This window comes from Oncorhynchus mykiss, chromosome 6, assembly GCF_013265735.2.
Source record: "Oncorhynchus mykiss isolate Arlee chromosome 6, USDA_OmykA_1.1, whole genome shotgun sequence".
NCBI lineage: Eukaryota > Metazoa > Chordata > Actinopteri > Salmoniformes > Salmonidae > Oncorhynchus > Oncorhynchus mykiss.
Genome location: NC_048570.1, coordinates 58,639,640 through 58,666,331, shown reverse-complemented (window position 1 = coordinate 58,666,331; position 26,692 = coordinate 58,639,640). Strand labels below are relative to the sequence as shown.

At 46.0% G+C, this 26,692-nt stretch overlaps 1 protein-coding gene across 11 annotated transcripts in view; it reads right to left on the bottom strand.

The window, feature by feature from the left end:
• LOC110526245 (protein MTSS 2) overlaps positions 1 to 25,678 on the bottom strand; it is a 92,037-nt gene extending 66,359 nt beyond the window's left edge. For 5 of the 11 annotated variants that reach the window (XM_036980598.1, XM_036980603.1, XM_036980601.1 and 2 more), the window contains exons 1-3: positions 25,107 to 25,678; positions 13,853 to 13,914; positions 13,564 to 13,637 (exon numbers count right to left, since the gene is read on the bottom strand). In XM_036980598.1, the coding sequence (XP_036836493.1) occupies positions 13,564 to 13,637; positions 13,853 to 13,914; positions 25,107 to 25,175 (205 nt within the window). In that variant the 5' untranslated portion in view covers positions 25,176 to 25,678. Of the gene's footprint in view, positions 1 to 13,563; positions 13,638 to 13,852; positions 13,915 to 14,001; positions 14,078 to 25,106 lie in introns of those variants that run through there. The other 6 variants (XM_036980607.1, XM_036980608.1, XM_036980600.1 and 3 more) reach the window with 2 other exon arrangements.
• Positions 25,679 to 26,692: the final 1,014 nt, after the last annotated feature.

Below are 26,692 nucleotides of genomic sequence, written 5' to 3'. Positions count from 1 at the left end.
ATACTGTATGTATACCCGCCTAATCTAATACTGTATGTATACCCGCCTAATCTAATACTGTATGTATACCCGCCTAATCTAATACTGTATGTATACCCGCCTAATCTAATACTGTATGTATACCCGCCTAATCTAATACTGTATGTATACCCACCTAATCTAATACTGTATGTATACCCGCCTAATCTAATACTGTATGTATACCCACCTAATCTAATACTGTATGTATACCCACCTAATCTAATACTGTATGTATACCCACCAACTAATCCCTTCACCCCCCAAAATACAGCCCTCTTACAGAAACCATTTCCTCTCTCTGTGGCCACCTAAGAGAAACCCCTGATGCCATAAATGTATATATGTCTGGCATCGGGCACCGCTCAGACTGTTTATAGTATATTCAGACGTTTATGGACAGCGCTCTGTACTAGTGTGGTCTGGTCCCCCTTCCCTTTCCCCAGAGGCCTCAGGGACTGCCTGGGCTGAAGGACGATAGGCACAACTGGCCTTCATCTCTAAAATCTCCCTTTATGGGCAGAGAGGAGCGCCTCCGAACCAACGCCCAGCCTACGTGTGTAAAACATGAAATAGAGAAAAATGAGAGGGCGTAAACAGTGTATGTGTGTTACAGACGTGGTTCATTTGCGAGGAAACAGGAGGAAGGAGCAGGGGAGAAAGGCAGAGGGGGAGAAAGGAGCGGAGGGAGTGTGGCAGACAGACAGACAGACAGACAGACAGACAGACAGACAGACAGACGGACAGGACAGACAGAGTGCAGGCGGCCAGAGAGAGCAGGGTTAATGAAATATGTGATGATAGCACCAGCTGAGCCAGCAGTAGCAGCAGCAGTTGGGAGACCACGCCTGATTGCTAACACCTAATACCCTGGATTACCCTGGTCCTGGCCTGTCTGATCCTACACACAGACACGCACATACACATGGACGCATGTACACGCACACATACACACCCTACTCCTACCTCCTCCCTGTCCAGCCAGCCACCATAACCCACATAGGCTGGGAAGCTGCCGCTTGGCTAGCCTGGTCTGGTCTGGCCTAGGCAGGGCTAGAGCTGAGACATTGGGCCACAGCACTCTCAAGCATGACTGAACACTGAACACTTTATATTCCACTGATCAAGCTGATCTGGATGTATGACAGACTAGATACAGTCTCTCTCTGCAATGACCTCATTGGCTTGATCCGAAACACAATTCAAGGTTATTTTTCTCCGAATGATGTTTTCTTGGCATTATTCAGCATTTGTTGACAGAAAAAAACAATTAAAGGTTCTGGGAGCCCACAAAAAATATGTGGTTGTCAATCAATTTAAAGAGGTCAAGATTGATAATAAACATGGCCTGAGTATCGTTGTGGCCTTTGACCCTTTCAGCCCTGTATTAACTGTGGATCTGAGAGGAGCTAACAGCACCAACCATTTAAAACCAGACAGGGTAACAACCTCCATCAACCCGGGGATCACAACCAATCACCCCCTGTCTAAAGGCTGCTCAACCTGGGTCACCTTGTCAGGGACAAGGGGCTGTGCTTTATAACACACACACACTGTCACATGGGGAGACAAAAACACAGCATCAAAACAGACCTCACACACAACAACTCTTTCTTTCTCTCTGTGTCTTCTCTCTCTCCCCATACTAACTAGGCCATCTCCTCCTTCCTGAGATTGCCTTTTGTTTTGGAGAGAGTGGTACAAAAACAACAGTATTGTCTTTAATTAAGCCACAGTCACAATGGCCATCTATTTCTCTCTCTCTCTCCTTCTCCCTCTCTCCTTCTCCCTCTCTCCCTCCCTCCCTCCTACCTCCGTGCCTTTGGCCGCTCTGTGAGGACACTTCCGGGTGTCACAGTCCTCCTTTGTCCCTCAGGCGGCCAGCACAAGGCCAGCTCTATGTATGTGGGAAGCAGAGAACACTGAGTCTCCACGCCAAGGCCAAGTCTCCTCTTAATGAGAAGAGACTGCTGCTGGGAGGGAGAGAGAGGGAGAGGGCGGGAGAGAGACAGAGAGCTGTTTGGGGACACGCCACACGTCCTCCTCCCACATCTCCCCTCACCAGCCCCCAGGCTCAGCCTCAGCCTGCCTTTCTCTTCTTAGGCAACGGACAATCAGTAAAGGCACTAAACCAAAGCCTATGACTATAGAAAAGGGTGCTATATACAGGTTGTACACACTGAGGTTGGAGCCTTGGAGGTTACTATCCATAAACACCCAGTAATCAAGAACCTTGTATTCAGACCGACCATCATAATCCCTATTCCATATTGCTTTAGAATTCTACATTTCACCACGATCGACCTATTCTTTCCAAAATACTGTATGTCATCTCTCAAATTACTCCTCTCACTTGGCAACACAGCTATTTTTCTGCCATCACTCTCAGGCTTTGTTGCTTGGCAACTGGGCCTGCGATCCACCTCTTCTCTGGTTGGTTGATTGAAAGCAGAAAGAGAGAGAGAGAGGGGGGAGAAGAGAGGAGAGAGAGTAAGGATTGGCCATGCATGTTTCAGTTGCCATTGCCAAGTCCTTGCCCCGCCTCCCCATCCGACAGGGATTCATGTATTATAACAAGCATGCTGGCCATATCGTGCTGTCAAAATCGTTCAGCAAGATACCATTAGATATAGAGGGTGGGAAACAGACAGTGAAGTAGATGAAGAGAGAGAAAGATGGGGAAAGAGACAGACAGAGATGGGGGGGCGGGGGGGGGGGGTGGTCAGAGAGAGAGAGAGAGAGCGAGAGAGAGAGACAGACAGAAATGGGAGGGCGGGGGGGTGGTCAGAGAGAGAGAGGGGGAGAGAGACAGACTCAGTGAGCATAGCCTTGCTATTGACCGTAAGGTGCTACAGAGGGTAGTGCGTACGGCCCAGTACATCACCGTGGCCAAGCTTCCAGCCATCCAGGACCTATATAAAAGGCGGTGTCAGAGGAAAGCCCATAAAATTGCCAGAGACTCCAGTCAGCCAAGTTATAGACTATTTTCTAATGCTAGCGCACGGCAAGCGGTATCGGAGCGCCAAGTCTAGGACCAAAAGGCTCCTCAACAGCTTCTACCCTCAAGCCATAAGACTGCTGAGCAATTCTTAATAAAATCACCACCAGACCATTTACATTGACCCGCCCCTCCCTTTTGTACTCTGCTGCTACTTGCTGTTTACTATCTATGCATAGTCATTTCACCCCTACCTGCATGTACAAATTTCCTCAACTAACCTGTACCCCCGCACACTGACTCGGTGCCGGTGCCCCCTGGGGTGGCAGGTAGCCTAGTAGTTAGCGCGTTGGGCCAGTAACCGAAAGGTTACTAGATCGGATCCCCGAGCTGACAAGGTAAAAATATGTCATTCTGCCCCTGAACAAGGCAGTTCACCCACCGTTCATAGGCCATCATTGTAAATAAGAATTTGTTCTTAACTGACTTGCCTAGTTAAATAAAAGGTTAAATAAAAATGTATCTAAAAAAATGTAATATAGCCTCGTTATTCTTATTGTGCTACTTTGTATTATTACTTTTTATTTTAGTGTACTTGGTAAATATTTTCTTAAATCTTCTTGAACTGCACTGTTGGTTACGGGCTTGTAAGTAAGCCTTTCATTTTAAGGTCAACACTGTTGGTTAAGGGCTTGTAAGTAAGCATTTCATTGTAAGGTCTACACTGTTGGTTAAGGGCTTGTAAGTAAGCATTTCATTGTAAGGTCTACACTGTTGGTTAAGGGCTTGTAAGTAAGACTTTCATTGTAAGGTCTACACTGTTGGTTAAGGGCTTGTAAGTAAGCCTTTCATTGTAAGGTCTACACTGTTGGTTAAGGGCTTGTAAGTAAGCCTTTCATTGTAAGGTCTACACTGTTGGTTAAGGGCTTGTAAGTAAGCCTTTCATTGTAAGGTCTACACTGTTGGTTAAGGGCTTGTAAGTAAGACTTTCATTGTAAGGTCTACACTGTTGGTTAAGGGCTTGTAAGTAAGCCTTTCATTGTAAGGTCTACACTGTTGGTTAAGGGCTTATAAGTAAGCCTTTCATTGTAAGGTCTACACTGTTGGTTAAGGGCTTGTAAGTAAGCCTACACAAGTCTACACTCGCTGTATTCGGCGCATGTAACAAATAAAGTTTGATTTGATTTGAGAAAGGTTGCCGATGGCAGACCTGGCTCTCAAGATAAGACAGGCTATGTGCACACTGCCTGGTCAAAACTGAGCTGCACTTCCTAACCTCCTGCCAAATGTATGACCATATTAGAGACACATATTTCCCACAGATTACACAGAGCCACAAAGAATTCGGAAAACAAATCATATTTTGATAAATTCCCAAATACATTGGGTGAAATACCACAGTGTGCCATCACAGAAACAAGATGTGTGACCTGTCGAGACAAGAAAAGGGCTACCAGTGATGAACAAACACCATTGTAAATACAACACATATATATATATATATATATATATATACACACATATGTGTTTATTTATTTTCTCTTTCGTACTTTAACTATTTGCACTTCATTACAAATATGCATAATATGCATAATATGATAATATGAAATGTCTTTATTCTTTTGGAACTTTTGTAAGCGCAATGATTCCTGTTAATTGTTTATTTCACTCTTTTTTATCATCTATTTCACTTGCTTTGGAAATGTTCGCCAAAGCATATTGGCAAATGTTTTCCATGCCAATAAATTGAAATTGAATTGAGAAAGAGAGAGATCCCACCACTGCAACCACCATGCTTGACTTCCTTCCAGTCTTCATGACATCCCCATATCCACATCCCCATATCCACATCCCCATATCCACATCCCCATCTATGAGGAGCGTTGGAGGTTGAAATCACACCAACCTATGCAGACTGTTCCTCCACGGAAAAAGACCACTAAAACACACACTCTAAAGCCGGGTGTACCCTACACGACTTTCAAAACCCCAACCTCGCTGAGCCTCTCACATTAAACAACTGTCTTTCCTGTAGTTTTCTGGTCTTGCCCAACGTAGCGGTGCGCACACGAAACGATGTTTCACAGACGGGGTCACGCGCACTACAGATTCTTCACTTTGTCGTGAGGATTGTTGATACCACGCTGTCTCGCGAGAACAACGATGTGATGTGATTAGATTGTTAACGTCGCAAGAACGATCTGTTTCTCAAAGCAGCCTCACAGTAGACATTCACGGTCGCCATACCGAGTTGAAATATCTAGCCAATACAATTTGAATTGAAATCACATTGCTTGAGAACTTCAGTGCTGTAGTGATTTGACACTTTGGCTTTGGTTAAAGGCAAGTAGACGCGCATACTAGTAGTAGTCATGGCACCTGCAGGAGAGTACACATTCTGGGTGATGTGATACTACGTCATCATCTCACTGGCTTCTTCTCTGGCGAGCTCTCATTGGCTATTGCTGATGATCACCGTTCTCAAAACTTGTCGTTGCACACCTCACACTACACGGGCTTTGCAGATTTTTTGCTGATAGTTTCAAACATGTTTGATTTTATCAGGACGGCTCAAAGACTGGATCAGTAGCCCTCAGGTTGCGTCTCTGACCCGCTCGCATTAAATGAGAGTCGTTGACAGCCGCACGCCCCGAGTAAGCAACGACATCAGGATTTTGTCTCTGATTTTAAAAACTTGTCTGGGACAGCTAAATCAGTCCCAAAATCGTCTGGTGTACACCCATCTTAAAAACACACGCACACGTTGTTCTCCCTCACAGTTAACACCCATCGGCACCTTCACGGCAGCAAACGTTACATCATTCCTAACAAAAGCCAGGAACCACAGTCAATCAACCTATGGGTACAGGACAGTGGTCTTTCCTTATAATCCTGTGATTTTTGCTAATTCCTTTACTGCCCTCTGCCATTTCCAGAGGCTGGGGGGGATCTTAGCATGTCTATTAAAACAATACTTTCTATGAACCATATTCTGTCCTGTAATGCTAATCAGAAGTATACATTTGCCATGGAAACAGGACTACTCCAGGTAAAAGAGTGCTGACAGTATGGAGGGGCAGCTAGCCCCCCAGGCCGAGGCAACGACCACCCAAGGCACTATGGGATTATGTGTTAGATCAAGGACATGTCTGGTCTGACCCACGTGGACTCAAAGGTCATCGCGAGGCCATAAAGGTCATCACGAGGTCATCATGGCCTCTAAAGACTATCCCACGTCCCCTCCCGTCCCACCCCCTCCTCTCCTCAACATGGCACCAGTGGAGTCTGCGGAGGGGAGGACGGCTCATAATAATGGCTGGGAACGGAGTAAATGGAACGGCATCAGACACACAGAAACCATTTGTTTGGTGTGTTTGATACCGTTCCACCGATTCCGCTCCAGCCATTACCACGAGCCCGTCCTCTCCAATTAAGGTGCCGCCAAGCTCCTGTCTTGCTAACACAGTGTGAGAAAGAGCGCAAAGTATAGCTACAACGTGTCCCAAAAAGAGTCAAATGACGAGCTGAAAGAAACGTGTTTTTGCCTTGACAGCAGCACTACACAGTGCACTAATACACTACCAATCTACGACAAAGGCTTGTTTTGTCTGTATGAGAGAGCTGTCTCACCCGTTTCTTCTTTACCCGGGCGCTGCGACAATAAACCCTGGTGGGTCCGTGACAAGGTTGTGTTGAGTCTCCGTCTTAATTGTGTTGTGTTAATAGGGTGAGCTGCCCAGGGCGATGCCTCAGACTGCTGATCCCAGCATCGACTCCCTCTCACAGGGGAGCGAGTGTTCCCTAGAGGGGGGGGGGGGGGGGGGGTGCCATGGAGGAGCTGAGTCAGGACAACTGTGATCATGTCAGTGGTATTAACTGGTCCTAGTGCAGCCCACATAAAGAACAAACACCCGCCCGGCACTCCACTGGCTAATGAGGGAGCGTTGAAGGAACAGGCCACCAGGGCTCTAACATGGCCTGATAACACACACACACACACACACTCCATGCCCCGGTCAACACACACACAGGCTAACAACCTCCAGGGTCGCCTCTTGACCTCGACTCCAGCCAATAGAATGTTCTCGTTCTCTCCCTCTATCCCAGAAACAATTACACAACATCCTTCTCTGTCTTGATCTGAGCCAGCAGCAACAGCAGCAGACAAATGCATTCTCCCTTCAAATTAAATTGCACAGGCCCAGTCTGTGCCTTTTGTAATCATCCCTTTCTTTGCAAATGAATGTGTTCTTCATTTTCATGTCAGTCCAAATGCATTCCAGTCATAAGGCTGCTATTGAAAGATATAATGGTGCCTAGCTACACTGGGACTCAGCTTTGGACATTGAAATGTTTGGGGATTAGAGATGTCTAACTGCTAAAGCAATCAGAAACACAACCTGTTCCAATTTTATGTGATGTCTTTGACTACATACTCATGAGCTCAGTGACTGTCCAATGTCAGCCTGCATTTAGCGCTCAAGCCAATATTAGAACTGGAGAAACAAATAAAAACAAATAACATTCTTTAGAGGTCACCACACACAGGCACACACCGTTTTGCTCCTCATTCCCTCCATTAGGCTCCATGCTACCATTTGCTGAGCTGGCAGCCATGTTTGTTCTGCCTTCTAGAGGGAGTCATTTTGCCCCCTCGTGTATGAATCAGATTTATGATGTTCATTATAGGCCTTCCTATTCAACTCATGCAAGCAGGCCGTAAAACACCCAGATGAAGTCGTGTACGAGCTCATCTTGCACTGAGCACATCTGAGTGGACTCTTTATGACCAGGCTACATTGCCAATCTTTGTGGGTAGCGAGGCTTTTGGGATAGCCCCAGGTTTTAGTGCTTCAACTGTGGGGGCAAAGAATAAATAAATAAAGAGAGAGAGAGAGAGAGAGAGACCCAAAATTCAGGAAAGCTTTGACTATCTACAGATTCAGTGAGCAAAGCCTTGCTATTGAGAGAGGCCGCCGTAGGCAAACATGGCTCTCAAGAGAAGACAGGCTATGTTCACACTGCCCACAAAATGAGGTGGAAACTGAGCTACACTTCCTAACATCCTGCCAAATCAAATTGTATTAGTCACATGTGCCAAATACAACAGGTGTAGACCTTACAGTGAAATGTGTACTTACGAGCCGCTAACCAACAATGCAGTTTAATAAAAATAAAACATATGAAGAAAAATAAGAAATAAAAGTAACAAGTAATTAAAGAGCCGTAGTAAAATAATGATAGCAAGACTATATACAGGGGGGTACCGGTACAGAGTCAATATGCGGGGGTAATATGTACATGTAGGTAGAGTTATTAAGTGACTTTGCATAGATGATAACAACAGAGAGTAGCAGCAGTGTAAGAGTCCGGATAGCCATTTGATTCGATGTTCAGGAGTCTTATGGCTTGGAGGTAGAAGCTGTTTAGAAGCCTCTTGGACCTAGACTTGGCGCTCCGGTACCGCTTACCATGCGGTAGCAGAGAGAACAGTTTATGACTGGGGTGGCTGGAGTCTTTGACAAATTTTAGGGCCTTCCTCTGACACCGTCTAGTATAGAGGTCCTGGATGACAGGAAGGTTGGCCCCAGTGATGTATTGGGCCATACACACTACCCTCTGTAGTGCCTTGCAGTCGGAGACCAAGCAGTTGCCATACCAGGCAGTGATGCAACCAGTCAGGCTCTCGATGGTGCAGCTGTAGAAACTTTTGAGGATCTAAGGACCCATGCAAAATCTTTTCAGTCCCTTGTCTTACCAGATGCCGCTGTTCTGTCCTACCGATACAGCGTATAACCATCGTTCAGCCACGACTCCGTGAAGCATACGATATTGCCGTTTTGAATGTCCCGTTGGTAGTTTAATCTTCTGCATAGGTCATCTATTTTATTTGTATTATCCCGGGAAAGCAGTATATCATTCACATCAGGCTCGTTGGACTCGTTAAAGGAAAATAATATTCTGCCAGTCCGTGGTGACTGAAAGTTATTTTCAGTCATAAGAGACGGTACCAGCAACATTATGTACAAAATAAGTTTAAAAAATAAGTTACAAACAACGCAGAAACGAACAAAAAAACTAAATTGGTTAGGAATACGTAAAACGTCAGTCTTGCTCTCCAGCGCCATCTTCCCATGTATGTATGACCATGTTAGAGACACATATTTCCCTCAAATTACACAGACCCACAAAGAGTTCGATAATAAATCCAATTTGAAAAACTCCCTTATCTTTTAGGTGAAATGTGTGCCATCACAGCAGCAATATTTGTGACCTGTTGCCACAAGAAAGGAGCAACCAGTGAAGAACAAACACCATTGTAAATACAACCCATTTTTATGTTTATTTATTTTCCCTTCTGTACTTTAACTATTTGCATATTGTTACAACACTGTACATAGCCATAATATGAAATGTCTCTATTCCTTTGGAACTTTTGTAAGTGTAATGTTTACTGTTAATTCTTTATTTCACTTTTTTTATTACCTATTTCAATTGCTTTGGCAATGTAAACAGATGTTTCCCATGCCCCAAAAAATCATTGAAACAAATTGAAGAGAGAGAGAGAGATGTGTATACAGAGAGCACAGAATATGAGCCAAAAAAAGCTTTTGTTATTTGTATTCTCTGAAATGAATTCACTTTTTATCCGACAGAAAACGGCTATCAGCTTCGAAAAGGGCCATACACACTGGTTCCAATGTCAGCGGTGGCCATCGTTAATTCAGCCTTTCAGTGGTCATGTCTCTCACCCTGGTACTTATTATAGCTCTCAATAACTATCCTTCCACGAGAGGGTTTGGCAAATTATATTTGTTTTGAAAAAAGAAAGAGAATGTGCAGTCAAAATAATTAGTAATCCCTGTGTGTGAGAGAGAGAGAAGAAAAGTAACAGTAAATGTGCAAATGGGCAGCTGTGTGGAGGAAGATGAGGAGGAAGATGAGTAGTAAAAGGCTGCTCAGTGAGAGGCAGAGGACAGGTTATTAGAGACGGGAAGCATGCCCCCCCACCCCCACCCCAAACCACCAATTCCGGACCACAGCGGCCCCCCACCAGCAAGATGAAAGCCTGGTTTGCCCCTTGTCAGGGAGTTGACACTCACGTTTTCCTTCACTCATAGCACCCTCTCTCGCTCCATACCTCTGCTCTCTACTCTCAACATTCAGACACGCACCCCTCTGTCTCATTCCATACCTCCCTCTAGGTCCTGTCTGCGGTCCAGTCTATTCTGTTTGATCCTGCAGTCTGTTAGTTGACAGTCAGTCTCCTCAGAGAAGAGGCCTACATAGGGCCCCTGACCAATGGGCAACCTCTGTTAGCCCCGGCTCGCTCCAGCGCCATCCCCACACAACACCTGTATGCGTTCCAGCTGGATCTGAGCAGTTCCACACACACACACACACACACACACACACACACACACACACACACACACACACACGATTCTACAGGACATCTAGATTTGTTACAGCTGGACCTGTGGGGATCCAGATCAGGTTTAGCATAGCATCTGCCTCAAGCTGGGCCAAGAGCATGGCTATGGAGCAGGGAACTGGGCTCAGCAGCTCCACATGGACCTGAGGCTTGTTTCTTTTGTTTTTGTTGTTGTTCTAGAACAGAAAACCACAGAACATCACCACTCCTTGAGAGAAGAGGCTGGTGTTCTGTAGCACGGAACTAGAACCAACTATTTCTATGTTCTGTACTATATTCTGAGAACAGAGCATGGGAGAGAGAGAGTTGCTTCACCCCGTGGGGCTGGGACAGACAGACACTCAACAAATTGGATGCAGTCTATCACAGTGCAATCCGTTTTGTCACCAAAGCCCCATATACTACCCACCATTGCGACCTGTACGCTCTCATTGGCTGGCCCTCGCTTCATACTCGTCGCCAAACCCACTGGCTCCATGTCATCTACAAGACCCTGCTAGGTAAAGTCCCCCCTTATCTCAGCTCGCTGGTCACCATTGCATCTCCCACCTGTCGCACACGCTCCAGCAGGTATATCTCTCTAGTCACCCCCAAAACCAATTCTTTCTTTGGCCGCCTCTCCTTCCAGTTCTCTGCTGCCAATGACTGGAACGAACTACAAAAATCTCTGAAACTGGAAACACTTATCTCCCTCACTAGCTTTAAGCACCAACTGTCAGAGCAGCTCACAGATTACTGCACCTGTACATAGCCCACCTATAATTTAGCCCAAACAACTACCTCTTTCCCTACTGTATTTTATTTATTTATTTATTTTGCTCCTTTGCACCCCATTATTTTTATTTCTACTTTGCACATTCTCCCATTGCAAATCTACCATTCCAGTGTTTTACTTGCTATATTGTATTTACTTTGCCACCATGGCCTTTTTGCCTTTACCTCCCTTATCTCACCTAATTTGCTCACATCGTATATAGACTTGTTTATACTGTATTATTGACTGTATGTTTGTTTTACTCCATGTGTCGTTGTATGTGTCGAACTGCTTTGCTTTATCTTGGCCAGGTCGCAATTGTAAATGAGAACTTGTTCTCAACTTGCCTACCTGGTTAAATAAAGGTGAAATAAATAAAATAATTAATTAAAAGACAGACGGAGCTCTCTCACACACACACACACACACACACACACACACACACACACACACACACACGAGACATTCATATTCTAAATGGCCAGAAGGGACAATTACTTAGGAGACACCATTGAACTGGCTTTGTTCATGGGAAAGGTCTATTAGAACACACGAGGCAGTCAGAGGGAGAATTGTGCGTTCGTATTGAGTCACTTCATTGAGAATTATTGCTCTACTGTATGTTGTAGTTACCACATATCTCCTCCAATACAGGGAGAACATCTCATGCAGCGTGTTGGAATGCGCAGCAGATAAACATACTGTACAGATGTGCCTGACTGCTGATGCTGTGCAAGTGTGTGTGTGTGTGTGTGTGTGTGTGTGTGTGTGTGTGTGTGTGTGTGTGTGTGTGTGTGTGTGTGTGTGTGTGTGTGTGTGTGTGTGAGGGTGTGTGTGGCCATGGATGAGCCATGTGGAGCCCACAGGTCTGTGACCTACATTCGATGGGGCAGCAGTGCCCCACGGTCCCCACCACAAATCTCCAATAATCACAGCTAGCATCTGCCACAGTCACGGCCACAACTGGACTGTGGCAGGAATAACAGACACACACACACACGCACCGGAGATTTCTAAACTCCATACATTACTGCTGAATCCTCACACTCTTCTACTACAGCAAGAAGAGAGAGAGGAAAAAAGGACATTATCTTCAATCTCCTTCCTCTTCGGTCTCTGACATAATACCTTGATCCGTCTCCTTGAAGCACCTCCTATCTCTCTCTCTCTCCTTTCCTACATCTCCTCTCCTACACTATAGTGTATTTCCTCCCTCTGTGCCCGGCGGTGTGTGTCTGTGTGTGTGTCCTGCCCTAGGTGGGCCCCTGTGGTCTCTGGAGGATGTAGGATCACTAGGATGTGCCCCTCACTGCTTTTACAGGCCAGACAGGAAGCAACCAACCCTGTCAGCTCATTAAAAATTTCAACGCCTGGTGGGGTCTCACACACACCAATGCGCGCACTTGTATTATCACACACACTTGCACACAAATGCACACGCAGGGAGGAGGGGGGCAAACACGCACAAACGCCCGCACACACACACACACACACACACACACACACACACACACACACAGGCACACACCCATAAACACACACACACACACATTCAGTACAAGAGCCACACCCAATAGGGCCCAGTATTCCATATCCCTAGGAAATGTAGCTTCATTATAAGGCCTACAGTCTGTATTGTCCCTCTGCTCATGCCATAAAACAAGCCTGAGTGTTCCCCCTAGTAAGACTGCTGAAAGGAGCTCAGCACAGTCTCCTAACAATGCCCAGAGCCCCCAGCCAAAAAGAACGCTGCTGCCCAGCCGCTTGCCACATCTTCTCTCTCTTGTACTATAAACCAAGCCTTTGTTCTCCCCTCCTCACATTATCCGGTGGGATGATGCTCCATTCATCTCCATTCATCTCCATCTCTGCTCCCTAAACACAGCTAATTCAGGGATGAAAACTCCTCAAAGTTCACAGAGAATGTTACTTCAAGCACGGTGTCAAACAACTTTTGAAACAGTAAACTAATGTATTAAAGCTGATAACATCCTATCAAGTGACTGTCAATAAAAAACCACATCCCTATCGGCACGGAGTGTGACGTAAGAGGATCTGTTCCCTTAACTCGTATCCAAGTAGAACTGATGTTATTCACTCACATAAAGGAACACCGACACACAGGCACACACACACACACACACACTTCATTCTGTGGTTTCTTTAACTAGATGCATGCATGACAATCTGTCCACACAACAACAGGAGGAGTGATCCTCTAATCACAAATCTGTCTCTCTATCCTCCTCTGGAAAGCCTGCCCTCCAAAGATTAACCCAAATCAGCTGGGATACCCCCATCCCCACACTCACAGACGTATTCAGAACTTACACTACACACACACACACACACACACACACACACAGACACACACACACACACACACACACACACACACACATCTGGAAGCTCACGTACCTCTGGTGTTGGTGGCCATGTCTGCCACCTTCTGAAAGGCATCCAGGAAGGCCACAGCTGCCAGCACTGTGGTCCTGAGAGCAGAGCAGAGCGGGACAGAGCAGACAGGACAGACACATGATTGGCACCAGTTCACAACCCCAGTCATTTCAACATAAACAAACATAGTCAGCAGATCTGGCGCCTCAGAACAGAACAGAGGGGGATTACATTGTTGTCAATGGCACTGGCTGGGAATCTCATTGACGGGCACAGCTCTAGTAGACACAGGACAGTGGCTGGGGCTTACCTGAGCTGGGAGTGCAGTTTGGTGGCCTTGGCACTGAAGTCTTCCCACACTGGGTATGAACACTGGGAATAAATACATAAAGAGGGACACGTTAGAAGGACATTATGCAATGCAACTGGTGCATGATCTGTACAAACATCTGACAGGACCTTTGACTGTTTGTCACGTTCTGGCCTTAGTTCCTCTATTTTGTCTTTGTGTTAGTATGGTCAGGGCGTGAGTTGGGGGTGGGCAGTCTATGTTTGTTTTTCTAGGTTGTGTTTATGTGTTTGGCCTGGTATGGTTCTCAATCAGAGGCAGGTGTCGTTCGTTGTCTCCGATTGAGAATCACACTTAGGAAGCCTTTTCCCACCTGTGTTTTGTGGGTGAATGTTTTCTGTTTAGTGTATGTCACCTTTCAGAACTGTTTCGTTTCATTCCCCGTTGTTTTTTTGTTTAGTGTTCTGTTGAAAAAATTTACATGGACACGTACCACGCTGCATATTGGTCCGATCTCTCCTACTCCTCCTCAGACGAGGAGGACGAAAAGCGTGACACCGTTTTCACTCACAACTCACATACAACACAAGTCAACGTTGTATGCTCTAGACCTGTGTTTGCGCACTACACTCTTAGAAAAATGAGGTGCTATCTAGAACCTAAAAGGGTTCTTTGGCTGTCCCCATAGGAGAACCCTTTGAAGAACCATTTTTGGTTCCAAGTAGAATCATTTCGGTTCCAGGTAGAACCCTTTTGGGTTCCGTGTAGATGGTTCTTTAAAGGGTTCTCCTATGGGGACAGCCAAAGAACTCCTTTGGAACCCTTTTTTCAAACATAAAATAAGCACTTTATGTGCAGCATTGCACCTCCTGTGAGCAGCAGAATATTCTGGCTAAAATGTCTGTGTTCCCTGGTCTGAGTCATCACTGTCTGTGATTGGGCAACACATCCTCTGTTTCCACCAGCCCCCGGCACCGGGCAGATATCAAAGGAAGCAATGAATGGCAACGCAAATCAAACACGATATTTGCACCCCAAAATGACCGTGTGAAGTTCTCTTCTTTTTTCCCCCTATTTACGTGTCATTTCCTCTTTGTTCACACCCATTATCACACACAAATGATCCACGAGGTAAATAGTAGTAAATGCAGTGGAGGCTGCTGAAGGGAGGACGGCTCATTATAATGGCTGGAACGGAGTGAATGGAACGGCATCAAACAGGTGGAAACCATGTGTTTGATACCATTCCACCCATTCCGCTCCAGCCATTACCACGGACACGTCCTCCCCAATTAAGCTGCCACCAACCTCCTGTGAGTACATGGTGTTACATGTTGACTACATCTCTTCTACCTGCAGGGCAGAGTGTGTTTCGAGCCCTCCGCACCTCTCTCTGCCTTTGTTGTCAGACGCTCCGGCCCGGATTTGAGAGCAGCAGATCAGACCGCTGTGTGTCCAAGGCTGAAATAAGCCTCACTCCACAGCACAGCTGGGGGTCGGAGATCTACATGAGCAAGTGCACCCAAGTCCCCCTGCCGTCTCCAAACCCCCAGCATGCAGGGAGAGAGGGGGTGAGGGGATAAGAGCCAGGGAGATAGCTGGAGGAAAAGACAAAAGAGACTGGAGAGAAGGGAAAGGGGGATATGTTGGAAAGGGAAAGAGAATGGAAGAAAGGGAGACAGGAAAGAGAGAGGATGAAGAGGAGCATTTAATGGGCAGTACCCGACCGGAGCAGAGGAGCTGGGATGTCACGGGGGCTACAGGGGGCCCTTTGATCTGACGTCTCATTCCTGGTGTTTGACGTCAGTTAATTTGGTCCGAAATCAGAGCAGCATTTCCCTGCGGTCCCCCGTCTGTGTTTGAAGTGCTCTAATCTTGCAATGTTGCAAGCCTGACGTCTGTCAGGAGAGGCCTTGTGGATAGGAGATACGGAGCGGGCGACGCCGCCTCTCCATTACAATCACACCAGCCCATCCCTCATTACCATATTAGGCCATTTTAATCCAATTGAGGGGATCCTGGCGGTGCCTGATAGTGTAACGGTTGTTTATTAGGTTCATTGTAGGCCTGGGGATATTTTATTTCCAATCCTCCTCAATGAATCACTCACTCACTCCTACTCGACTTGCAACCTGACCCACAAACAATGGGATAAGTACCTCTCTCCATCCATCCAGCCGCCTGGATGGTTCCCAAGTAAAGAGAGCAGGCTATTTTTCCTTTAGCTTAACCAAGTGGAAAAACAGAGCCATTAAAGGTGCACTCTAATCAGAAGAAAAAAAACAATCCAGAGGCAGACTGATGATGCAGAGTAAAGACAACAAATCTTTCTGCATTTTGATTTTACCTTTATTTAACTAGGCAAGTCAGTTAATTAAGAACAAATTCTTATTTACAATGACAGCCAACACCAGCCATACCCTCCCGTAACCCAGACGACGCTGGGCCAAATTTTGCATCCCCCCCAATCACAGCTCATTGTGATACAGCCTGGGATTGAACCCGGGTCTGTAGTGACGCCCCTAGCACTGCGATGCAGTGCCTTAGACCGCTGCGCCACTCTGGGTCCACATTACATTACATTGCAACATTGACATTGCATTGTTGTTTGCGTCCCTGGAAGTCAAGGCATACAAACAGTAGCATCACATAACTGCAACGTTAATAGAACCTTTAGAGTGAGTGACAGTGTTCTGCCAGGGCATGCTGGCTGCCACTCCTCAAAAGGACACTCAGCCACTGATAACATGCTATTGCATCACCACTTCCTCTTCTGCACATAAAGACATCCTCACAGTAGTGACGGCACACAGAAAACTCCATAGTAACACATCTCATGCCTGACTACCCCTAGACATGCAGCGCATTAACTCTCCCTTCCACCAGCTCTCACTAACTCCTCAAAAGGTTAACGGTGGTAGGTTACATGATGGGCTAGCTGGACTCTGTGGAACTGTCCAGGGAGTTTACAGTCCAGTAGCCTATATCTGTGCTCAGCGGACTTGAATTCTGTTCTGTTGTTGAGCGAACCAACCATATTTACTTGAGCAAATGAAAAGCTCACAGCTTCCTCTTTGTTCCTTTGTTCTCTGGAGGATGACATAAACCGTGGATTAGCCCAATTCCAGCTCTTTAAAATCGGGCCAATTCAGACTTTTAAAGAGAAATAAAACATCCACACAATAGAGGCTAATTTCACAGTTCTTTATGCTAATATAATAGATCCCATTTTGGATGTGCTGGAAAGGATACTGTAGACATTCCCTCTATAGCAACTGTATGAGACAAGGAACGAATGGTGATTCCCTAGCTTACTAGGAAGCCCCTTTACAGGCTGTCGGAACAAGGACAGGGCACAGACAGGGGAGGGCAAAGGGTTAATAGACGCATGCGGCTAAGCTTCATTAAGTCATCGGAAGCAGAGCTACGCGCACAAACGCGAGCCACCGCGACGTCTACTACCTCGCGATGCGTTATCTCCAGATCAGGAGAGCTCCTGCTACTTCGACCCAGGAAAATAGATTCCTCCAAGGGCTTTACCGTATCAGCAGACCAAATGTGTTCAGCTGGAGGGCTGGACGCGGGCAACGCACCTGACAAGTTTGATTGAACAGAAATGTTCACTATGTCACAGGAGGTTGGTGGCACCCTTAACTGGGGAGGACAGGCTTGTGGTAGTAGCTGGAGCGGGAATCTGTGGGATGGTGTCAAACACATCAAACACTTGGGTTCCATGTGTTTGATGCCATCCCATTAGTTCCTTTCCTGACATTATTATGAGTCGTCCTCCCCTCAGTAGCCTCCACTGCACTAAGTGTGATGTTCTATCTTTTGTCCTGAAACTTGACGTCTCCACTACTGGTATGAACAACGCAAACACTGGGTTGGAGTTTTCTCAGTAACGTTTACATTACCGGAGGATAGATACTATGTCGAATCTCAAAGTGCCTGTGAGACACAAATGCGTGCCTCTGTTATTACGAGAAAGTGATCGCCTTCTGTGACTTAAAGAAACATTGTGCCTTGTAATTCCATTACCAAAAACCTGCATATCTTTCAGATATTTTCTCTCTTTTCTCTCCCTCGTGAGGGAGGATAATAAAGTTCACAGAAGTAACAAGTAAAGGTAGACCTACAAAATGAGTTATTAGTGTTTTTACTGATACCAATTTTGTTTATTAATTATTACATTTTGTTTTGTTAATGAATTATTAAGTCATTAAGAAAGTAACAAAATGACACTAACCACAGTTGGGTCATCTGCTACTGTCCTCCCTTCCACTGGCATACTTTTAATGTTCAGCTCATAACTGTTGGTTTTTCCCCCTTTCTGTCATCTGGTAGTCAAAGCAAAACTGTGAAAACAGTCTGGACAACCACTCCCTCTCACTTTCCCTGTCTCCAACTCTCTCCATCTCACTTTCCCTGTCTCCAACTCTCTCCCTCTCACTTTCCCTGTCTCCAACTCTCTCTCTCTCACTTCTCCCTCTCACTTTCCCTGTCTCCAACTCTCTCTCTCTCTTCTCCCTCTCACTTTCCCTGTCTCCAACTCTCTCCCTCTCACTTTCCCTGTCTCCAACTCTCTCTCTATCCCTCTCACTTTCCCTGTCTCCAACTCTCTCCCTCTCACTTTCCCTGTCTCCAACTCTCTCCCTCTCACTTTCCCTGTCTCCAACTCTCTCCCTCTCACTTTCCCTGTCTCCAACTCTCTCTCTCTCCCTCTCACTTTTCCCTGTCTCCAACTCTCTCTCTCTCCCTCTCACTTTTCCCTGTCTCCAACTCTCTCTCTCTCCCTCTCACTTTCCCTGTCTCCAACTCTCTCTCTCTCCCTCTCGCTTTTCCTGTCTCCAACTCTCTCTCTCCCTCTCACTTTCCCTGTCTCCAACTCTCTCTCTCTCCCTCTCGCTTTTCCTGTCTCCAACTCTCTCTCTCTCTCTGTCTCACTCTCTCTCTTTCTTCTCCCTCTCTCTCCAGCTAATGTCACCTCTCGTGACTCTTACTGACCCCTACCATGACACATACAACCACCTGCCCTCGTTCCATTTCCTGCAACAAGCATCCTCACCCACTGAACCCCGACTGCCACAGGACGTCCATGGACGTTGAAACGTGGTTGAACTTTGGTCAGTCCGCCCTGGCAGGACCACATCTGAACCAGTCATGGATGTCTATGTTTCACAAGTTTGGAGAGTACAGTACAGTACAGTAGAGCACCGTAGCGAACAGAACAGTAAATAAAGGTACAGTAGAGTTTAGTACAGTAGAGCACACTAGGGTAGAGCACATTACAATAATAGCTAGTCTGTAGAACAATATTCAAATATGCAAAATATATTGCATATTTCTACACCAATTCAGGATACATCCCCATGAAGAGAATGCCATTCAAATCCATAATGATGCATTTCTGTATATTACGCATCAGGGACCCATGATGTAATTGAGTTACCGTAATTCTGTTCCCCGGATGCAAATCCACTTCAACTACTGTAGTTCAATAACTCAAGGTGTCATGTCATAGCTAACACTCCATTCTTTCCGCAGACATGTTTGAATTGTAATCTTTGAAAATGTAAACATTTTTTTATCTCAATATCAAATAACTTCTGGGTAACAATTAAAATGGTCAAAAGTAAACAGGACTGTCCCCAGTAGGACTGTCTGGGAGTGGAGAGGGAAAAACTGAAAACGAGTTGTTAGTGGCAGAGGTTTAGAACAATATTTCTTATTGGTCAATTAACAAATGTACTGTCTGGTGATGTCACCGGGTAGGCCAAAACTCCATCCCACCAAAACAGGAAATGTCAGGCGGTCTTTTCAAACAGCTCTTACATTTAAAGGGAAATATCATAATTTTCACAATATTATTCAAACCATTTAGTGTGGAAATATATATATATGAAACACAGTACAAATCTAATGTTTGACTGCACTGGGTTTCTAACGGAGTTTTTGGAAAATGTGGTCCCAAAAAACTACGGTTGAACTTTACTTCTGCACAGTGCTTCCAGTACATGTGTTTTTGTGAAATGTTCTGTGTAAATTGTTCAGAGTTGTCCTCGTGCGTAGTGGTACGGTCTGTTAAACTTTGAAATCGATGGTTTTTGTTTGGCTTACATTTTAAAGTGAAAAATCTGAGTCAAAGCACAATTCCGTTACTGTGAAATTGCCTAAATATAACCTCTGGATCCAGTCTTCTCCATCCCCTGCACTGTACGTGAATAGTATTGGCTCTGTCCCCACTGTTGTTGCTTCACACCAACTAAATACACTGCTGGGTTCTTACCTGAGGACAGATATAGGTTACCTTTACATCATGTTGGCAAATCATTGCTCTCAAATGACATCAGGATACAGGCAGCAAGTTGTTATCAGATGAAACAGAAAGATTGCGTGTTGCATAATTTATGAGGAAGAGGATCTTACCAATCTAAACATAGTTATAAAAACAAAACTATCCTGCCCGCCCTTTCTACCATGGGACACTGTTAATCATAGTCTCTGTTGATGTCATTAGAATTTTTAAATACGTATGTGAATGCATTTGCTACATTCTCCTGAGCTTGACCTTATACTTCCCAGACATCGCAAGCAGATAAGGTGAGACCCAAAGTTCCCACTAATTTCTTGTTACTTTTTGTTTCTTCAGCCATAAAAAAAACGGGAGATGAGGATGGAGGTGAGTGGAGCTACCCAGAGAGACGGAGGGATGGCCGGTGGAGGCTGATGACTATAGGTGTCTCTGGCTGGGGCCTGGGCTGCTCAGTGTGTCTCAGTAGTGTCAAGCACTGCCAGGCACTTGATCAAAATAGCAGGTTTGGTTCAATCTCATAACCCCCACCCACACAGTGCATCGGACTTGCTAGTGTGAATGATTGATAGAGGGTGGGGGGGGGGGGGTAATCTCCCTCTTCACCATTTACCACAGCAGCCTGCAGCCTTGCAGAAATGAATAATGGAAATCGCTTAATAGGAAAAGGCACAGCTTCTTCCTCCATGTCAGTCGCTCTCTCTCTCCATTCCGGTCTCTCTCTCAATCTATGTCTGTCTCTTTCTGTATCACTTTGTGCCTTTCATTCTACCTCATATGTTCTCTCATCCTTTCAACCCATCATCTCCCTTCTTTCTTCTAGTCATCCATCTTACCTCTCTCACTCACTATCTCCCTCCCCATCCCAGGTCTAGTTGTCCCAGGTCTCCAAAGTTGTATTTGTGTAGTGGCAGTGGGTGCACCACTCAGCCTAATTGAAATGGGAGTCTTCACTGAGGTCCTCCGTGTGACTCACTGCCACCACTCTGAGATACTGTATATTGTGGCGTTAAAACACATGACAGGTCTGTGACGGAAAAGCAGGTAGCATTTTGTGGCACTCTCATTGGTGGGGATGGTCGCCGACGGCTGTCCATCATGCAGAGACAGTGAGGAATGCAGATGTGTCTTGTTGGAGGTCGGGGTGTACTTGAGGATAACGGTCAGCATCATCCTCCTTTTTACTGGACCCAGTAAGCCCCATAGTAACATCAGGGGTATAGTGAATGGAAAACCACACTAAATACCTTTGCATGAGAGAACAGTGGACAGTGGATTTTGTTCCTCCAGTAGGTAGATTTTTTTTTAAATTACGGTGCAATTTTTGGTGTGATTTGAAACCATTTCTTTCCCCCGTTCTTTACTTATCAATGCGCTGAGTGGTTTTACAGTCAACAAATGAATGTGATGAGATGAGTTTGACAGGCCCGACAAAGCCTGAACTGAGAACCACTGGCAATGTCCCAATGTGATTTCTCAATCTGAAACCAGTCGATTCGTCTCTAACGAGCCTAACGAGAGACAAGAGAACAGGTGCTCATTCAGAGAGCCAGGGCCCTGCACGTTGTTATGGCATCAATGGCCCCAAACAAACGGGATGATAGTTTTGGGGGAGCACGGACACATGAGTCACGAGGATGGATGGGATGGCCTCTCTGGTCCTCTGCCTATCGGCCCAAAGGCAGTGTCCAGAAATGGGTCACACGTGCAGCAGTTAACACGCATTCTGAGAAATGCTGTGGGATCTCCCCAAGTTAGCCAGGCAACACACACACACACACACATATTGTGCCTGTATGGGGTTGTTTCAATTCTCTAAGTCATGGGAAGAAACTGTCAAAACTTAGCATGTATTTTGGAAAGCACAAGCTTTGTGGTTCATCCCACATTCATCTGTTTGTTAACGTTGTTGCCACTCTGACACAAAGGTGAGACGACACAACATTATCCATATACAAACACTCACAAGCCATGCTACAAAGAAGACAATCAGAGGAAAAATAAACATCCGACTACCACATGACCAATAACACACACACAAACTATGAATCGTCAAAAAGACACACAACTTGACAAGGCAATCATTCCAGAATACTCTGGTGCGCACACACACACACACACATAAACACTCTGAGCCAGATGGCCGTGTCTCGTTGTGTGAAGGCAGCATGCCTGTCTGAGACAGACTGGTATGCACACCTTGAAAAGAAGTGTGTCAGGGCCTGAGAATGGAAACAGTCCAGCTGGCAAACAGACCACGTCGTGGACTTCTCCTGCCTTCCGTCTTCACTCTAGTCCCAGGTACCCCCTGACTCTGTCTGTCTCTACTGGCACTGCACTGAGTGTGTGGTCAGCACACACTGGGCCAGCCTATAGAGAGACAAGCTGACCATGAATGTGACACCCTGTGCTTTCAAATCAAATCCCCCCCATCCTTGCTCTGTCACCACACATAATAACCATGTAATAACAAGACATAGCCCTGAGGGCTGTAGCCAACACTGCCAGACAGCCAGCCCCCTCACACACATATATTCCTGTCTGTGTCTCCTTAAAAGGGGCACACACACACCCCACCTATACACTCATCAAGTAAGATGTGCAAACAAAGGACTACTCACTCTCTCTTCCACATTATACCATACGGTGTGGGGGGGTCTCTCTCTGGAGAACAGAGGGGGAGACGGGGGTCTCTTTGATGTCGTTGTGGTTGTAATGTGCATTCCTTTTCAGTGAAACATCTGACTCATGTACTGTATGCTAATGTCAGAGAGGCCTCCAGTTCACTCATCATGGCACTGTGCTGTGTTGCGCTGCACCGTCCAATTAAGAGGTGTCCTACATGTAGTCGACTGTGTCGTTAGTGCAGTTGCGTTGCCAGCTATTGTACTGGGCATGTCTACTGCGGTGTGAACAAAGAGGAAGCCCGGTAAACAGCCAGTGATTCTAGGAGAGGAGACACATATGAGAAGTGACTGTGCATGCCCTATGGGGGTGTCAATCCCCCTGCAACAAAGGGATCGTGAGGGAGAGAGGGAGGGGAAGACATCCTCCAGTTGAAACACTTAACTCGGACATGGATCACGTGACCCGTCACACATAAGGCATGCGCTCCCCAAGGTGTTAAGTCTATAGCGCATCATTCAGCATATTTGCATTTCATTGCTCAGTGAAGAGATGTTTTGTCTTCATCCGTCATGGGGGCATATATCAGCTGGAGAGGATAAGAATTGTTCAGAGACGGCATGACAGCACTGAGTTTACTGTTAAACTCAGCGCAAATAACATCTCAAGCATAGCCAGCCATCAAGACACAAATAGCGGCGGCCCTCCTCGCAATGACAATCCCTGTCCAACAACAGGGTATCCTCGGGTCTCCATTTGTGTGTGTGTGTGTGTGTGTGTGTTTTCCTCTCTACTGCCACCAACAACGGCAGTCCTTTGAGAGGTGGGTCATTAGTGACAACATGAGGTTGTCATGAGGTTGTCTGGGGTTACATGAGAGCACAGCAGTCAGCCAGTGGCTTAGATCTTACCATGTGGCATCTCACTCTGCTGTGGGGACACCCACTAAAGACCACTGCAATGGCCAACCTGAGACTCCAAGTGACCCATGGAGGATGGATGCTGTGGAAGTGACCATTTGACCCATATGTTAGTATCCTCCTATCATGGTGTAAGAGATCCGATGAAGACCATGGGAAATGTGTCTTAAAATAATTAATGAGATGAGTGTGTCAGATAGAGAGAGCGCTAGAGAGAGAGAGAGAGAGAGAGAGAGAGCGAGCGAGAGAGAGAGAGAGAATGGTGGATGTGGGGGAGAGAAAGATAGAGAGATGTAACCATGAGTGCAGGGGGGGTTGTCACCGGTTCTTCCTTTAGGATGTTGTTAATCCGAGGTTGCAGTTTGACGTGTCCCTATCTCCTTCACAACCCTATGGTGTTCACAGATATAGATGGTCCGTGCAGGAATAATAACCATGCAGAACACCAGCTTTACTCCAACCTTATTCACATGAGACTGGGGCTCGGATGACGTAGAAATCCCTTGATGCAGCATCAAACCCATGATTTCTCACACAGTGGAAAGAAAGGCACAGATGATGAGATGGAAACAACGGTAGCCGTGTTACTGGTCCCAAGTCAGCGCTACCATTTCCTGTTCAAGGCGTAAGACTGTCCACATACTAAGTATGCCAAGTAATCTGTTGGTTAGTCACAGTGGGTGTAGCTAGGAGTCTGGCTTGCTGTCTTCCCATCTGGATCATCGCTGCGCTAACCAGAGAAGAAGGCCAGACCATACAGCAGGCTCGGCCGACACCATGGGCCATTCAGACATGCACAGCGGTGTGCACTGCTGGACGCGTGATGGCTTTCTAGGAGCTCATGCTTACCTCACACGGTCTCTTTAAAAAAAAAATCAGCTTGGCAGAAAATCAATGGTGCTGCTTTCTAAAAAACGGGAGAGCTTATAACAGCGGTTTTTATTACCGGCACGCAAAACAAAAAAAAGAAGCATGGGACAAGTGAAAATGGCATGGTTAAATCTGACAGCTTAACATTCATTTATTTTGTGTTAATAAAAGCCGAATACATGCACATTTATTCAATCATAAATTATCCATATGGTTATAATCCATATCGTGTTCGAATGCACATGCTTACCCTAACACACACTAGGTTTAACCTGATCTATGCAGAGTAAACCAAGGCTCTGACACACACAAAGCACATGCAATGGTGATCGAGCAATTGGATTCAATTATAGTAGCTGTCAAAGCAACATTTCCAAAGCAATGACGCGACAGAATGCGCAAACCTGGGGGATAGTCACTATCAGGTAGGTAGCCGTTCGACGCACTGTGACAGAATAACGGTTCCATGTCCTCGAGGGTGAAAACAAGCAGCTCACAAATGCAGGCAACAAACAAAAAAATGTTTCGGTCATAATGATGCCCGACCTACCTTCATATCATTGACAATCGCCTGGAATAGTCCACCTAACGCCCCGCACTCCTTCTCCACCGTCTCCATGTTCACTAAATCCAGGGTTCACCAAATACGGACAGGGCACAAAACCCCACCAAATGTATTTCCACGGTAGAAATAGCGATTGCGAAGCCTTGGTCTTCTCTCCTTCCCTGTCTGTGCCCAGCGTGAAAGACAGGATGAGGACGAGAAAGAGAAATTATACACAAATACGGTACAATTATTGTGGTCGACTGTCGGCTCGCTCCCCGTGTCCGTAGAACACCAAGCGAGTGATGATGAGAGAAGAGAGAGGTTACTCTCTCTCTGGTCCCAGCTGCGGGTCTAGAGCCCGAGTTAGGAGGTAAAGCATGCAGAGGGCACCGCGATGTACACTCTCATCTTCGGATAGCAAGGAAAAATCGAGTTGGGTTGATGAGAGGTAATAGCGCCGGAGTGATGTATCAAAATGTGAGACAGTAGGTTGGTGAGTAGGCCTACCCGGGGAGCGCGAGGCTACCGGTGATTGGAGAAGAGGCAGTGGGCTGTGCTGCGGCTTGAGCAGAGCCAGTAATTCGATCTACGGGAATCGAAAGGGGCCGGACAGCTCTCTTGTCACATGGAGGTGGTGTTTGGGGGGAGGGGTTAACCGCGGGGGTGCATGCGCATACACACACACACGCACACACACACGCAGACAGACAGACAGACACACTAGCCCATCAAACATTTCAATGCGATAGCGGAGACGCATGCCGAATGCACCTGTGCGCAGGGGAAATGCTTTGTGATGCCTCAATTGTGGTTCAATTCATTAGAGCGTTTCACACATCATGGCTATTACACAACACTACAGGATCAACAAACATGCTTTCTATTATGTTTGATATAAAAACCAATGGAGCCTCGAATAGCCTTTTGGATTATTAAACCTAAACAAACAAAAATATGCTGTCTGTGACAAACCCGTTTGTAAACTGGTCGTTAAACCTTGATTAATTAGTCTACAGTGTAATATCTGAGTTAATATGCAGACCACTGCATAACTATATTATAATCATCTCATCCGTTCTTGGATAGAGAATTTTTTTTCGGACATATCCACACAGTCAACCCTCCTCTGGATTATAAATCATGTTCCACTCATTCCCTGTGCCTCATTCATTGACATTGAGGTAATGGCTATGGTCTCTCGCCTACCTTTATGAAATGTAAAATCAAATACAATTTTATTTGTCACATGTGCCGAACACAACAGTGAAATGCTTACTTATAAGCCCTTAACCAACAATGGGCGGGGGGGGGGGGGGGGGGGGGGGGGGGTCATGTATATTTTTAAAAAAAGAAACACAATAACAATAACAATGAAGCTTTATACATGGGGGTAAGGGGGTACCTGTACCGAGTCAATGTGAAGGGGGTACCTGTACCGTGTAAATGTGTGGGGTAGAGGATAGTCAAGGTAATTGAGGTAACATGTACATATAGGCAGGGGTAAAGTGACTATAAATAGATAATAAACAGCGAGTAGCAGCAGCGTAAAAAAAAAGGGGGTCAATGCAAATAGTACATGTAGCCATTCG